We start from the raw sequence: 15243 nt of genomic DNA on the forward strand, positions 1-15243 counted from the left end.
ATGGTAGGCCTCATGGAAAAAAAAAAGAGTCTTTATTCTAAATTATTACACGAGTCTGGTTGGTTTCTGTACTCGATTCTGGTAAGTCAACCCCGACTTAATAACTTAGCTATTGCGCTTCTACGTACAGGGCTTTAACCTTTAATCTTTAATCTTTTCCCCGAATATTTGTTATATGTAGGCATATTTGTTTACCCATGCAACTGCACTTTAACAAACATATTGGCTTTTTTATTATTATTCTAATGAACCTACATCTCTTCTTTTGTGTTGTGGGTAGCTTTGCATAATCGATGCGCCGTATGATGGGGAATTGGTCTATCATTATTATTATTATTATTATTATTATTATTATTAATGGTAGACATACACGTGATCTTGTTTTGGCCCTCTCAGATGCTGGCTGTGTCAATACATGCTTCATTTTGTCATGTAATTTTTATTGTTACTCAGAAAGAATACTTCTGTAGAGTCATTCAATTCCTAATAATAGCCTATATTAGGCTACTTATCAAATTATTTGTTTCTAAAAGGACACTGGTAGTAAGAAATGGATGAATAATGTTTTTTTTTTTTTTTTTATGTATGTATGTACTACTTACGTATTTTGTATGAAAACGTCATTGCGCATGCCGCATATGCTAAAATACTTTACGGTTAGAGAGGAGAAGTCCCTGGACTACATTTCCCAGCATTCCCGGTGCCTCTCTGAAAGGTGAAAGTTTAACACTCAACCGCAGTGATGATGCCACTTACAGCATGGCCGCGCTCAGTGTTGCAAGGCGTTTAGTAAACTCTTACTCTCGCGTTAAATGTGTAGACAAAAAGGTGCACTCGCGTTTGCAGACCACAACACGAATGTTTTGTGTATCAGCAGCATCTCGCAGCAGTAAGTACAGTCACTGGAAATGTGACGGTTACGATTACATGCTTTACAGTAGTGGAGAATTGACCTTGTATATTAACGGTTTGTAATTCATGTCTCGTGTGGTTAACTAAATGTAAAACAGCTTTAGAGTCATTAGAGCTCAAGCTTGACGAAAAAGTACAGTACGATGACCTTGTCATCGATTTGATGTTGTTATACTTATTCGATTTTTTTTATTCATGCCATGTAAATACTCAGATAGCACACGTACGTCTGCAAGATGTCTAAAGATCACTTCATCTGGAAAGCATCTGTTTACAAACATCTGATAGATGTTTTTAAGATGTGTCAGTTTTACATTCTAAATCATAAACGTCTTAAAGACATTCTAAACGTCTATTTAACATCTGACAAGAAACGTCCTATAGACGTATTGCAGATGAGCAAACACTAAAAAAATACGTCTTCCAGTTGTAAATACGCACATCAAATAGACATCTCCGTGATGTACGTGTGCTATCAGTGTATGTAAAACACATCTTAAAGACGTCTAGCAGATGCTTTCCAGATGAAGTGGTCTTTAACAGACATCTTGCAGACATACGTGTGCTATAAATGCTGTTTGAATATGGTTATTTAAGTATATCAATAATATTATACAGTAGTCAACATTTGAAGTGGATCATACCCGTTCTTGTCTTAGGACAACTTTGATGAACTTTTTTGATCCACTTCAAATGTTGACTACTGTAGTATATTTCCATGTGATGTCCCATGGCACTTTAGCATGTAAGGATAATTACTGAGGTTAATCGATGTTTCTTTTTCTTCGCCGTCCAGGCTCCGTGGATGTGCCTAAAGCTCAGTTCACAGATACAGAGGTTCAAGACATCCTGAGCAAAATCACGGGTCTGGATCTGAAGAAAGTGTTTCGACCCTTAAGACAGAAGCTAATGCCACCTCAATACAAGCTCATGACAGACACAGAATTAGAGGAGGTGAGATCTGATGATGAGGGTTTGAGATGCAGGATATAATGGAAAGGGATTCAGTATAGCATGAGATATGGTTTGTGATATGATTGTACAGTTACGCTGCAGTCTTGATTGTGTTCGTGGGTAGGCTGTGGTGAAAGCAGAGGAACAGGCGAAACATTTGCTGAAGATGCCCCCGGTCCTGCCTGAGAGGAAGCCCATAGACGAGGTGCTTTCTGAAGATCGGATGCTAGAAGGCATGGACACTGCCAAATACGTGTTCACAGACATCAACTTTAACGTCCCGCATCGAGTAAGAAAATAGGCTTTCTGTTATATAACCAGGTTTAGCATATCTGTGTTGTAGGGCTGTGAAACGATTAATCACATCCAAAATAAAAGTTTGTGTTTACATAATATATATGTGTGTGTGTGCTGTGTATAATTATTTTGTATATATAAATGCATGTATATATTTAAGAAAAATGTGTTATTTATATATATATACGTCATATACATGCAAATATTTCTTAAATATATACAATAATTATACACAGTACACACACACGTATATCATTTTACATTGGTTTTAAATATAATTATTCAACGTTCCTGTTGTTCAAGGATAATAACCCAGTAATGCAATACTTTATTTACTGTAATTTCCTGATCATTTTCTGATGTTTTAATGTGATTTCAGAGAGATCTGTTTCGGTGTTATTTATCTTTCGTGTTGTTGGCGTTTCTGTTTCTCTCACCAAAATCCCAAAGGAAAGATTCATAGCTGTGAGAGAGCCCAGTGGGACCCTGAGAAAAGCATCATGGAACGAAAGAGACCGGATAATACAAGTCTATTTCCCCAAAGAGGGTCGCAGGGTCACACCACCAGCCATCTTTAAAGAAGAAAACCTCAGGGTATGAAGAGTGCAGATGTTGCCGATGTGTGTGTGTGTTGATTTGTGACGAGTGTTTGTTTCTGTGTGTGTGCAGGTGGCCTTTGACCAGGATAAACACGAGGATGTGCTAAACCACTGCGTTGCCCAATTTGAGCCAGACTCTGCAGAATTTAAAAATGTGAGTTTTTTTGTGTGTTGCTGACAGACACATTTATAAAGAAAGCAAAGGGTTTGCGATGCTGTACCAGTGCATCAACACATCTTATTCTGTTTGTTGAAAAGTGCTCTGTAACATCGTCGTGAGTGTGGTTTGCCCTGTTTCTCCTCGTTTTTTGTGTTGTTCGGCACTTTGAACAGCTGTGTTTGCTGATTTTAAATGTGCTATATAATTAAAACAAACTTGAAACTTTGTTTTAAGGTGACATAGTTACACACTACTACATGTACTTAATATAACAATAACACTAAATTATTCAGATTTACAAGTAACTAATCCTAAACCTAACCGTAACTCTATAGTAAGTACATGTTGTTCATTCATATTACTCAGTGCTTGTTTGAGCAAATAGAGTGTAACGTCACCTTAAAATAAAGTGTAACCGAGCGCTCTGGTTTCGTCACATATTTTCTGTAAACTGCTGTGGCAATGGAGGGTTTGCATTGACGTCACTTTCCCGCAGTGAGTTAATAGAGGAAACTGCGAAAACGTGAGTAAAACAAACGATTATCAGTTTAACCCTCATCCTTCCCTCGCAATTGGTAACACATCTTTCCCTGGGGGGTCTAAATTTATAAAATTATACTACTTTTTTTTTTCTGTGCTGAAAGCTTATTTTATTTCATTTTGATAATATTTCTTTCTATTTTGTAATGAATTTTTTTTTATGTTTTTTTTTTTATTAACCTTTAAATTACTAGATTTGATCAATAAATAATTAGTAATTTAAGCACATTCCTCACAATTTCATGCCTAAACCTTTTATTTCAGCTCAGAATATCTTACATTGGGTGTCTTTCCCGACCTCTTGTGAAAAAATAATAATATAACATGATATTTCATGACCCTTGCCACTAGATGAGTAAATGAGCTGTTCCGCTGGGTCCTAAAGTCAGTTTTTCTTCAGTATGAAGTCAGATACACATGTAGACATTATAAAATAAAATAAAAATGGTAAAGTTTTAGCATTTTATTTTATTTTAATTTTGAGCATTTTTATGTTTTTCTATGTGTACTGAAGCATTCCTCTCATTCCATTCATTCCTATGGGGGTCAGTTTGACCCGCGAGTGAAGGATTTGTTACTTTTTTAAATTTCAACCACAAAACTCCTTGAATCGATTCAGTGTTTTTTGTGTGTATTCGTGGTTCAAGTGTGACAAAAGTCCTGGGGTCTTGGACCCCTCTGATTTTGATCACTCTGATAAAAAATAAAATAAAAGAGTTTCGGGTTAAAATGACCTGAGGGAAGGATGAGGTTAAACTAAAGGTTGGATTTGATATAGTGTTCCTTACAACTTACCAAAGATCCAGTGATCCATGGATACTGACATATGTAGCGATGAATCGTGTCTCCTGACTTTGAGTGTGCCTGATTTCGACGCCAGGGAAATACATAACAGCATATTTGCCTGTGAACGCTTTAATTATATAAATACAATATAGGTAGGTCTAAATTCGGATCACTGATATCAGTGTTATATATCGATATATCGTCCAGCCCTAAAACTTGTATTGTTTTTGTCAGTGTTTATTTAAAAAAACATCTTTATATCAAAGGTTATGGAGGATATAAAATGGTACATATTTAATTGATGTTGTCAAATACAATATATAACAATACAATATATAGGGTATGATTTTACACCTAAATTCATAACTGCAAATCCACATTTCGCTGCCTGGAGTCGATGTTTCTGTGAACTGCAGCGATCCATTTGCTTCTGTGTTCTGTAGCTTTCAGAAGCTTTCATTTAAAAATATACCTCAGGTTTTTTATCAAATATCTATTTATACAGTCAATCTCAAAGCTCTTTCCCGTTTGAGATGTGTTTTGTGTGTTTTTCGTGGCATTCACGGTGAAAGTTAATGCTGCCGCTCAGTCTTTTTGCCACTCAGTGTGTGTAACCGCAGTCACTCCAGCCGACAGTGACGCCACACACATAACCTCTATATCTGTGGAAGGACTGACTAATAATAGTAATGTGCTCTTGTGCGACTAGGTGCTAATGCTGACTTATGAGGACATTGAAAAGCATGGGAAATACGACGTGCTCAGATCCACACGGTTCTTCGGTGGTCTGGCCTGGCATCTGGCTAACGGACGGCGGATCGATGGCCTTCTGGTGGACATGTTGCAGAGAGACCTGTGAGTATGTGTGTGTGTGTGGAGATCAAAAAGGAAATGCTGACAGTTACCACAGAAAATTATTTTGATTTATGTAAAAAAGAACGAAAACGGGCTTGGAGTGATGCACTTGCAATGAAAGTCTATGTGACGGGCGTACCGGAGAGTTTAAAACCAGAAACTAACCTTCTTTTATTGACATGAAGTATTCCATTGCAATGTTTATTGTCATCATCAAGATGTATAAATCATTTTCTTGAGGTGTTGCCACTTTTCAAGGTGGCTAAACTGATTTTGTAGATGTATTTCCAACAGGGATGGAAATTAGCACCCGCCACCAGCCAAATGCGGGTGATTTTGTGTTGTGGCGGGTAAACTCGCTTCACCTACCGGCCACCGTGGCGGGTAAATAAAAATAGCATACTGTTTCACCCGGACGGCGGACACTTTTAGAGGAGGCACACCTTCAAACAAAATGTGGCGTTACATCGCAGGCGTAGAGGTCTGCAGAGAAAACATCATGGTGCGTTCACACCAGACGAGAATAGAGCGTCTGGCGCGAGTGATTTCATTGTTAAGTCAATGCAAAGACGCGTTACGCGCGTAAAAAATTCCTGCGGCGCGAATGAGGTGTAGAGCGCACCGTGGTAGATGCGAATACGCCTCATTCGCGCGGCAAGTTCGAGCGTCTGACGTGTTCCGCGCGCATGATTTTATTGAGTGCTTTTGTGCATTCACGCGTTTGACGCGAATTCGCGTTTGCCGCCCGAGTTGAAAAATCTCAACTTTAGCGTCAACTGCGTTAACCAATCAGGAGCCTAGCTGCTGTCACGTGGTGAAGTATCTGGATGCTTCAATAAATTATTTTGTACTAAATGCCTGATGTGGTTCTAATGCACAACAAAGCAAATATTTTATCACATAAAACTTGATTTCAATATATGAGACATATTCATTTTGTATTGAATGCTATTTATTCCATTTCATATCTAGATTATATTAAATATTATTCTAATGTAAAGGCAACCAACATACTATAGCTCATAAATCCGTGTCTGGAGAGTGTTGTGTGAGAGAAAAAAAAATCACAGGACAGGTTAATTACTTTTGGAGGCTGGCTCAAATTATCATCAAAACAAAAATAAATGACAGATTAGGTGGATGAGGCCGAGGGTGAGAGAAAGAGAAAATGTCAGTATTTCATTGAGTCTTGAGATTAAATGACCTGCTTAAGTATTCTTGTAGTATTAATTTTCACATGCAGTTACACATTGTCGGTTAAAAACAAGAAAGTGGCTGGTAAAAACATTGAGTGGCTGGTAGATTTTGAAATCCACCAGCCACAGTGGCCGGTGGACAAAAAAGTTAATTTCCATCCCTGATTTCCAACAGGGAAAAGTTTACTCCATGTAAAAATTGCCTTATAAATAGTGTCATCACATCCCTTTCTGGAATCCTTGCATGTGTCATAACGAGAGTTTCTGGGTTAATCAGGTTTACACTGTCATGACATGAACTAGAGCTGACGTTAAAAGATCGCAGTCTCAGTTCAAGCTCCCACGCCATCTTAATCCGAATGACAATGATTCACCTTCGACCGGTACGATCACAGCGAACATTCAGATCTGCCACGGACCCAAAGAGAGCAGTCATTTAAAACAGTCTTTTCAGTCACACAGTATCATTATTTCAGTGTTACAAACATTCATATGATCACAGAAGTACTGGGATAAAAGTTTATAGTTGGGATATAAACACTGATATCTGATCTAAATAGAGCAAATCAGCTTTTGAAAGAAACTTGACACTTCAGCGATTGTATCGATTATATCTTTACACCAGTAGGTGGCGACAAGTGATGTAAAAAACCTATTTGTCATTGAATCGTTTATCTAGTAATGAAACAAGTGAAGTTATGCGAGTCGTTCATTCAAACCCTGGCCCTTTTTTAAATAATTCATTCAGATTAATTAAGCATTTTAAAAAGATTGTAGCAATTAACAGTCAGAACCTCTAGTAAATTAAATGTTATTTTCTTCTGTTCAGAATCAAAAAAAAAAATCATGATTCTCAATTTATCCCGAATCATGCAGCTCTAACATGACCTGACAGATTGGATATAACTTTACACAGACAAGGCTGAGCGTATCACACATGTCTGATAATAATAATAATGTGTATTTTTTTAATAGTTTTTATGATACAATTGTGGAAGTAGTAGAGAAATTCGCCTGTATTGTAATGGCAAATATATGGCTATAGCCCTATTCTGACAGGACTAGTTTCCATGAAGGACGTTAGAGAAATGCACGTTTCAGATTTCTGCAGCCGACCCCTAAAATGTGTTGTGTGTGTGTGTGATGCGCATGTTGTCATGGTTGCAGAATGCCGGATGCGGTGATGTTGGTGCGTCTGCTTCATCTGGTTCATCCTCAGAGTGAGTCTGCGCAGGACGCTCAAAGACAACAGGCCACGCACCTCGACCTTCTGAAGGTGCAGAACTCCTCAATCACACAATACACTTCAAACATAACTGCATATCATGGTTCGGAATGAAGGTTTCCTTGGCGCCGTTAGTTTTTTTTCCCCATAGGAATTTTAAAAAAGCCTATAAAGTGTTATAAGCCATGAACCAAGCCAACCGGCTATGTCTTTTGTTGTCAAGACCAACTAAACTTAGACCAATTCAAGACTAGTGGTGTCAACAATAATCGATTCAGCGATTCATCGCAATGCGGGAGCTGCACGATCCAGCATCGATGCGGCAAAGTGCCATAATTGATTATGTCACTGTTTATTTTCTGGCCTTGGACAATACATTTTTGAAGTTTAATTTACTTCCGGGGGCATAATAAAAACAATAAAGATGGCTGATGCGGAGGGAGATGACCCCAATAGACGGGAAATCAAAAACGCACCCAAAGCTTGGAAAGCGGACATCTGGGCACATTTCGGATTCTACGAAGTTAATGGGAAACTAGATAAGACTTGCATGGTGTGTAAAACCTGCCACACTTAAATCAAGCATGTTGGCAATACAACTAACTTCACGAACCATGTTGATCGTTGGCATCCTGAGTTGGCTTCAACAACAACAACAACAACACAAAAAGTCGACACATCCCAGCCGATGAAAAATTTGCCTTGTGTGCAGTAGAATATCAATATTATCAACACTTAATAGCCGCGTTTCCACTGTCGGGTCAGGGCTTTAAACGGGCCGTGCCGGGCTAATAGCCTCGGGCCAGTAGCACCGGGCCTGCGTTTCCACTGTCGGGCCAGAATCTCCACAGCGCGTCACTAAAACACGCCCGTAACACGCCTCTCTGGAACAACGTCACACTAACCCATCATTTCACCAACAAATGGAAGTTTTATCAGAAAACTAATCAGAAAGAAATCACTGGAAATCACGTGCATCGCAAAACAAACATGATAAAAGCGGCCGTTTGCTGGCATTTTTGTTGTTTACTTGAATATTTAAAACCCAAGCATCGATGTTTTACCACAGGTTTACAATCAAAAGTGATACATTGATCATAATGAATTAATTTGTCAAAATTGCACATTAGTCACACAGAAATAAATTACCGTTAGGTCTATTTCACAAAAGAAAGAGGACACACTTTACTTATTCAGTTGAGGCTGTTTCTGTTTATTTGGTAGTTACAGGACATATATCACATTTAGAAAGAATGATAATTTCTATGAATATATGCCACCAAAAATACGACCTGAGGAGCGTTAGCACAGTCTCGACTCCCAGTAGGCTACAGATATTTTCAGTCAGAGAAACAGAGGAAGCTCCTGAAAAAAAAGTTGCTTTTTTTATGATAGTCCGGTATAAAGAGACGAGACAGGCTACTGACAGATAAAATAAAAACATGATTGTGATAGCCTTTATGATTGGTCTGATTTCTTCAAGCGTTCACCATGTTTTTTTACTGCGTATCTTCAAGCGTTTTACTAGGTTTACTATGGTAATGGTAAGCGCACATAGTCTTTTGCATCGCGTATAAATATTTCTACCTTATACGGTGATCAGAATCCACATCGGATCACAAACAGTGCCTTATTCAAAAATGAAATTGAGTTAAATCATTTTAAAAGTCTTTAATGCTGACAGAATCCATCGGCGCTCCTGTCTCTCAACTCAGGTAAACTCCGCCTTTGTTCGTAACCACTCCTCTAGCCTGAGCTGGCCCGCTTTGGCCCAAGGTATTCGACGGGCCAGAAATCCTGGCCGTTGGCCCCAAGTGAGCCCCGATCAAGCCCCGGAAGTGACAGTGGAAACGCGACTGGCCCTGGCACGCACTAGCACGGCCCTGGCCCGACAGTGGAAACGCGGCTAATATGAACTAAAATCAATTTCACGCTTGCAGTCGTGCTCATATTCATGAAAACGGCTCTCTTTTCCTCTTGTGATATTGCTTAATTATATATCTTATAATATAAAAACCAAGATCCCATACATGTAGCTACTTTTTTTCAAATCTTGAATGTTTTGGGCATTTGTATAAATTTTTCTTACATTTTTGACACCGTTCCCCATTCATTTCTGACCCGGCACAACCGTAACAAAAGAAATCAAATTAGAAATAAGTTATTGATGCATTTGAGTTTTGCATCAAGTCACAGTAATGATGTGAACAAATAAACCAGACAATGCACTGGCAATTTACTGATATCCCGACGTTGGGGTCTTGACTGGTCTTGAACTAATCCTGAGTCCTCTTAGTCTGAAACCAAGACAGAGTATAAATGCCTTCAAGACCTTCGAGACCTACAAATACGTTAAGCAACTAAAACTGTTTACAACACTAATAATATTGAGGAATGTTTCTTGAGCATCAAATCATCATATTAGAGTGATTTCTGAAGGATCATGTGACTCTGAAGAATGGAGTAATGATGCTGATAATACAGCTTTGATCACAGGAATAAATTACTTTTTAAAATATATTAAAATAGAAAACAGTTATTTTAAATTGTAATAATATTTCACAATATTACTGTTTTACTGTACTTTTAATTAAATAAATGCAGCCTTTTTGAGCATAAGAGACTCCTTTCAAAAACATAAATATATATATATATATATATATTTGAGGAGCTCTTTTCCAAAACGCGATAAATCCATTTCAATAGTATTCAGGAAAATTTATTTTTTTACCTAGACCCACACATTTTGTGAATATTCAATTTAGCCTGTTAAAATGTTCTTTTTCCCCTCAGTCTGAACATGTTGAACAATGATTATTAAATCAAACAACAATATTGTTGATGATAAATTCAAAGTAATTTTTTTTTTTCAAAACGCTATAAATCCACAAAAGAAAAATCCAAAAATGGATGATTTTGGCCACTTAATTAAGTTTTGTTTTGTAGAAAGCCTTTCTTTAAAGTGAATTTCGTTTTGTATAAATTGTATTTTAATTTTAATAATTTTTTCATCAACCAATGGCCTGGATTTAATAAATAAGAAGCAAGTAGACAATATAATCATGACATGGAGGCGCCGGCGTGGTCACTTGCATTGCACGTGAACTGGTGCGCATCTCATCATAAATTAACCGAAATTCAGCGTATGCCTCACAGACATGAGAAATATATCTATATAGAAAGCTTGAAATGTCTTTAAACGAAACATGAAACATTGATGGAGCAGTGAATAGGCTCAGAACACAGCAAAATGACATGACAAACTAATTTTTTTTTAAAAATGGCGTTTATCGCGTTTTGGAAAAGAGCTCCTCTTTTCAAAATCTTTGATCGGGACTGTATAGTAAAATAATAAATAAATATTATAATAAATGTTTAATTGAAATGCCCAAAACCTTCACAAGGGACGCAAGACAACCTCAGACTATAATACTACAGTGTTAAATAGGCCGTACATTTATCCACAAATATACTATAAACATTTACTCAAGTAGCCGTGTGCTAAATCAGCTCAGAATCGGCTGAGTGCGTCTCTCTCACATGAGAACATTACTGACATGAGCTCTGGAAACAGGGAAGAAGGGGTCAGGCCCAGGGCACGTCACTTCACATCAGACCTTTCACCCACGCCTGGACCTCATCCAGGGAGAGCGCAGTGTAGGAAGGTGGAAAGTGCCACCAGTGATTTGGTAGAGATGGGCGAGTGACAGGTTTTAATGTGTGTGTATATTCGATTCTTTGGGAGGAAATAGGAAAGCATGGCAGACTTGATGAGGGGCCGGGGTTTAGTCACGGTTCAGGATCACTGCGCACTGCGCTCAACCGTTGACCCTTTAACCCCTGTGACAGGAAGCCAGTTTCTCAGGATTTGTTTTGCTAATTAAAATAAGCAAAATTATACTCGCATAAAACAATAAATAGCACTTTTAGAAACATCATTAACTCTTTCCCTGCCAGCGTTTTTAAAAAGAAGTTACCAGCCAGCTCCAGTATTGTGATCATTTTCACAAAAATATTCTCAGAATATTTTGTTGCATGAATATCTGAACATGCAAGATATCAAAAGAAAGAACAGATCCTCTACTTTTAAACAAAAAACTGTTTTATTCTTGCATCATGCTTCTTTCTTAAATCAACACTTTAATATGGGTGCGTTCAATAATAAAAAAAAGCAACGTTTTTAACAAAAAAAAATTGAAAATCACATTTTTGTCAAAGATTCGTCCGGATGGGATTCAGAACGATGATCAAAACACAGACGAGTAGATCGAGTCCATCAACTCTTCACAGTCCTGTAGCTCGTCCTGGGTCGGCACTTCATTCAGTAGCATTAGCTTTGATTTATATGCAGTTTAATGTTGATGATCGTGTTATTTTTACATATATCACTTGTTTCTGCTTCTGCATTGCCTGTGTTTTTCCTCTTACAGTAGATTAGTAATAACCCCTGCCATATAACAGTGAAAACATCGATTTTCATCAATGGCTGGGAAGCGTTGTTATAAATGATGAAAAATCTGTCAGTGCAGGGGAAAAAGTTCAAATTATACACAAAAATTATACTCCTAGTTTACAGGTGAAACTCGAAAAATTCGAATATCGTGCAAAAGTGCATTTATTTCAGTAATTCAACTTAAAGGAGAACTCCGTTTAATAAGAAGATATTTTATAAAGACAGTCCACTTCGTGTATACAGACAGGAGCCATCTTTGGAAAACAGTCTCGACTAATCAAACCACGAACGCCATTCATACAGTTCAGAAGTTCACTGAACTTCATACAGTTCAGCTCACTTAGCACGTCGTTCGTGGTTTGATTAGTCGAGACTGTTTTCCAAAGATGGCTCCTGTCTGTATACACGAAGTGGACTGTCTTTATCTTTATCTTCTTATTAAACGGTCTGTACACTTACAAAGTTCTCAATGCTTCGTTTTGCATGTAGGGACCCTCATTATGTTACTGTGAGCCTTGTTAGCGGTATTAACTAGCGATTTCTTTTAACTTATTAAATGCCCCCATTACTAGCATTATACGCTAAACAGTTTTTAGAGATAAAACTCTTTACATTCGATTATCATGAAAACAAATCTCAGAGAACGGTTGACTAGGTACCAATGTTTTATTAGACCAAAGGTTCATTTTGCGCCGGAGTTCTCCTTTAAAAGGTGAAACTAATATATTATATAGACTCATTACAAGCAAAGTGAGATATTTCAAGCCTTTATTTGTTATAATTTGGATGATTATGGCTTACAGCTTATGAAAACCTCCAAATTATAACAAATAAAGGCTTGAAATATCTCACTTTGATTGTAATGAGTCTATATAATATATTAGTTTCACCCTTTAAGTTGAATTACTGAAATAAATGAACTTTTGCACGATATTCAAATTTTTCGAGTGTATTTTTCGACCTGTATACTCTCGCATCAGACAAAACTAAACATATCAGTTTTATAAGACATAAAAGCTGTTTTTAACATAAAAAAGAACAATGTGAACAGTTTGTCTGCGAGTAAAAACCCATGCATCCTCACACAATGCATTTTCTCTTTCTTCCCCTCTGGTTCTCAGATCTACGCCCAGCACGAGTCGAACAGAGCCGGGTTCATCGAGCTGGCCGTGCAGAACTACGAGCAGACTAAAGCACTGAGCGCTGTTTAAACACATCAAACTGTTCAATTCTGGGAAAACAACATTTATCATGGATGGAAGTGTCTGTCATATTGTTTCAAATGTTCATGTCGAGTTTTGAAACCTACTCATTCTGTACATAATAAAGAAATCTTTGTGTAGAATGTCTCAGTTTCCTTAAATATCACCACAGTTTCTTTCACATTTTCCCAAGTTGAGCAAATGAAGAGATCAGAACAGCTGTCTCTCTCCCGGCTCAGAAAAGCAGTCCACCTCAAACACACACTCCTAGAGCAGTGGCTCTGCACATCTTATAGGAGACGCTATATCAGATTATTAGGGGCCAAGCACCGAAGGTGCAGAGGCACCTATTGTATCTGTTGGTTTTCTTATTATTATTATTATTATTATTATTATTCTTCCGCAAATGGAAGTCTATGGCAGCCCTATGAACCGTACATAGGAAAATGATGAAATTTGGCACACTTGTAGTGATGCTAATGAATAGTAATTGGACCAATTTTTGACCCTCTAGGACCAACTCTATAGCGCCACCACCAGTTCAAAAATTCAACATTGAAATGGTTATAACTTTTGAACCCTTTGATCTAGAGACATGAAACTTAGTACACCTGATTCCACTCATCATGCTGATCACAACCAATACCTTACATTAAGACCCCGCCCATTACAGTAGTGGCCATTTTGAAATGTACAGTATTCAGTTATTTCGCTACTCCTTCAAATTTTGTCCAATTTTCTCCAAACATGCACTCAAATGATCTTCAGACTGAGCCGCATAAAAGTACTGTTCCCGATTTTTTTGTTATACTGGAAAAAAAAAAGTTATAATGTCGCAAACTTAACGAGGTCCACCCAAAATTGGCTAAGAGGCTGTATCTCGGCCAAAGTTTGATCAATCGAAACGAAAATTGGTACACTTCATCGGAAGCATGTTTTGAGGTCCCATGCCAAAGTTGGGAATAGCGCCACCTATGGGTCATGAGATATGAACAATTGCTATTTTGACCAATAACTTTTGAACAATTTGTCAGAAAATCATAATTGTGGTATCTATGGATTCCTTGCATCATGCCGAATCCGTGGATATCGATTTTGCCATGATGGGATGTACCACGTGTCCGCCATTTTGAATTTTGTCATAAATTGCAATATCTTTTAAACTATTTGACATATCAGCACACAATTTGGTAGGGATGACCGACACCATGTCCTAAAGCGACATGAGAAGTTTGATCACAGCGCCACCTAGTGTTCCAGATATATCATTGTTTTTTGAAAAAATGCTTATAACATTTGAAAATATTGTTCAAATTTTGAGTTCTTTATGACATTATGTTCCTTGGTTTATGCCGATTTAGACGATATCTCATTTGTCATTTTCCAACAATGTGACTGGCCGCCATATTGGAGCGAATATAAAACAGTTTTTTCGCTACTCCTCCTTCAAAATTTGTCCAAAATTGTCCAAAATTTGCTCAAATGATCTTCGGACCGAGCCGCATAAAAGTACTGTTCCCGATTTTTTTGCTATACTGTAATAAAAAAGTTATGATGTCACAAATTTAACAAGGTCAACCCAAAATTGGCTAAGAGGCTGTAACTTGTGAACAGTTTGTCACAAAATCATAAAATTGGTGTCTATCGATTCCTTGCATCATGTCGAATCCGATGATATCTATTTTGCCAGGATTGGATGTACCACGTCATAAGCTAAATTAGCATTAAGCTAGCTTAGCATGCTAATCTGGTTAACATGTCATGGAACTTTTTTGTGAACTCATTCTCACACTGAACCCTCTCCTCTGCTGTTTTGAAATTCACGTCCTCTGAGTGGCGCAATCAGCTAAACCATGCATCTCGAATCCCGAACCATTCTGGTCATGGGTTCGAGTCCCATGTGGGACGACTTTAAAATTGTGTATAAAGTTGTCATTTCAATTCCTTCCGGCTCTGCTCTGCTGTTGGTGCTTAAATGCTCGCTGTGCTTCATTTACATGTATATTCAATTTGTGCTGTTTTTGTTCTTGCGGCTCTGCACTGCTATTGGTGCTTAAATGCTTG

General features: G+C 37.7%; 1 protein-coding gene across 1 annotated transcript; it reads left to right on the plus strand.

Annotated features, from left to right (window-relative positions):
• Positions 1-730: 730 nt before the first annotated feature.
• mrps22 (mitochondrial ribosomal protein S22) lies at positions 731-13320 on the plus strand. The gene is made up of 8 exons (XM_056271193.1): positions 731-889; positions 1709-1866; positions 1991-2155; positions 2614-2757; positions 2833-2916; positions 4958-5103; positions 7467-7575; positions 13099-13320. The coding sequence occupies exons 1-8, from the start codon at positions 760-762 to the stop codon at positions 13186-13188; spliced, it is 1026 nt and encodes a 341-aa protein (XP_056127168.1). The 5' UTR covers positions 731-759; the 3' UTR covers positions 13189-13320.
• The last annotated feature ends 1923 nt before the right edge of the window (positions 13321-15243 follow it).

This window comes from Rhinichthys klamathensis, unplaced genomic scaffold (assembly GCF_029890125.1).
Source record: "Rhinichthys klamathensis goyatoka isolate OS25496 unplaced genomic scaffold, OSU_Roscu_1.1 h1tg000014l_1, whole genome shotgun sequence".
Taxonomy (NCBI): domain Eukaryota; kingdom Metazoa; phylum Chordata; class Actinopteri; order Cypriniformes; family Leuciscidae; genus Rhinichthys; species Rhinichthys klamathensis.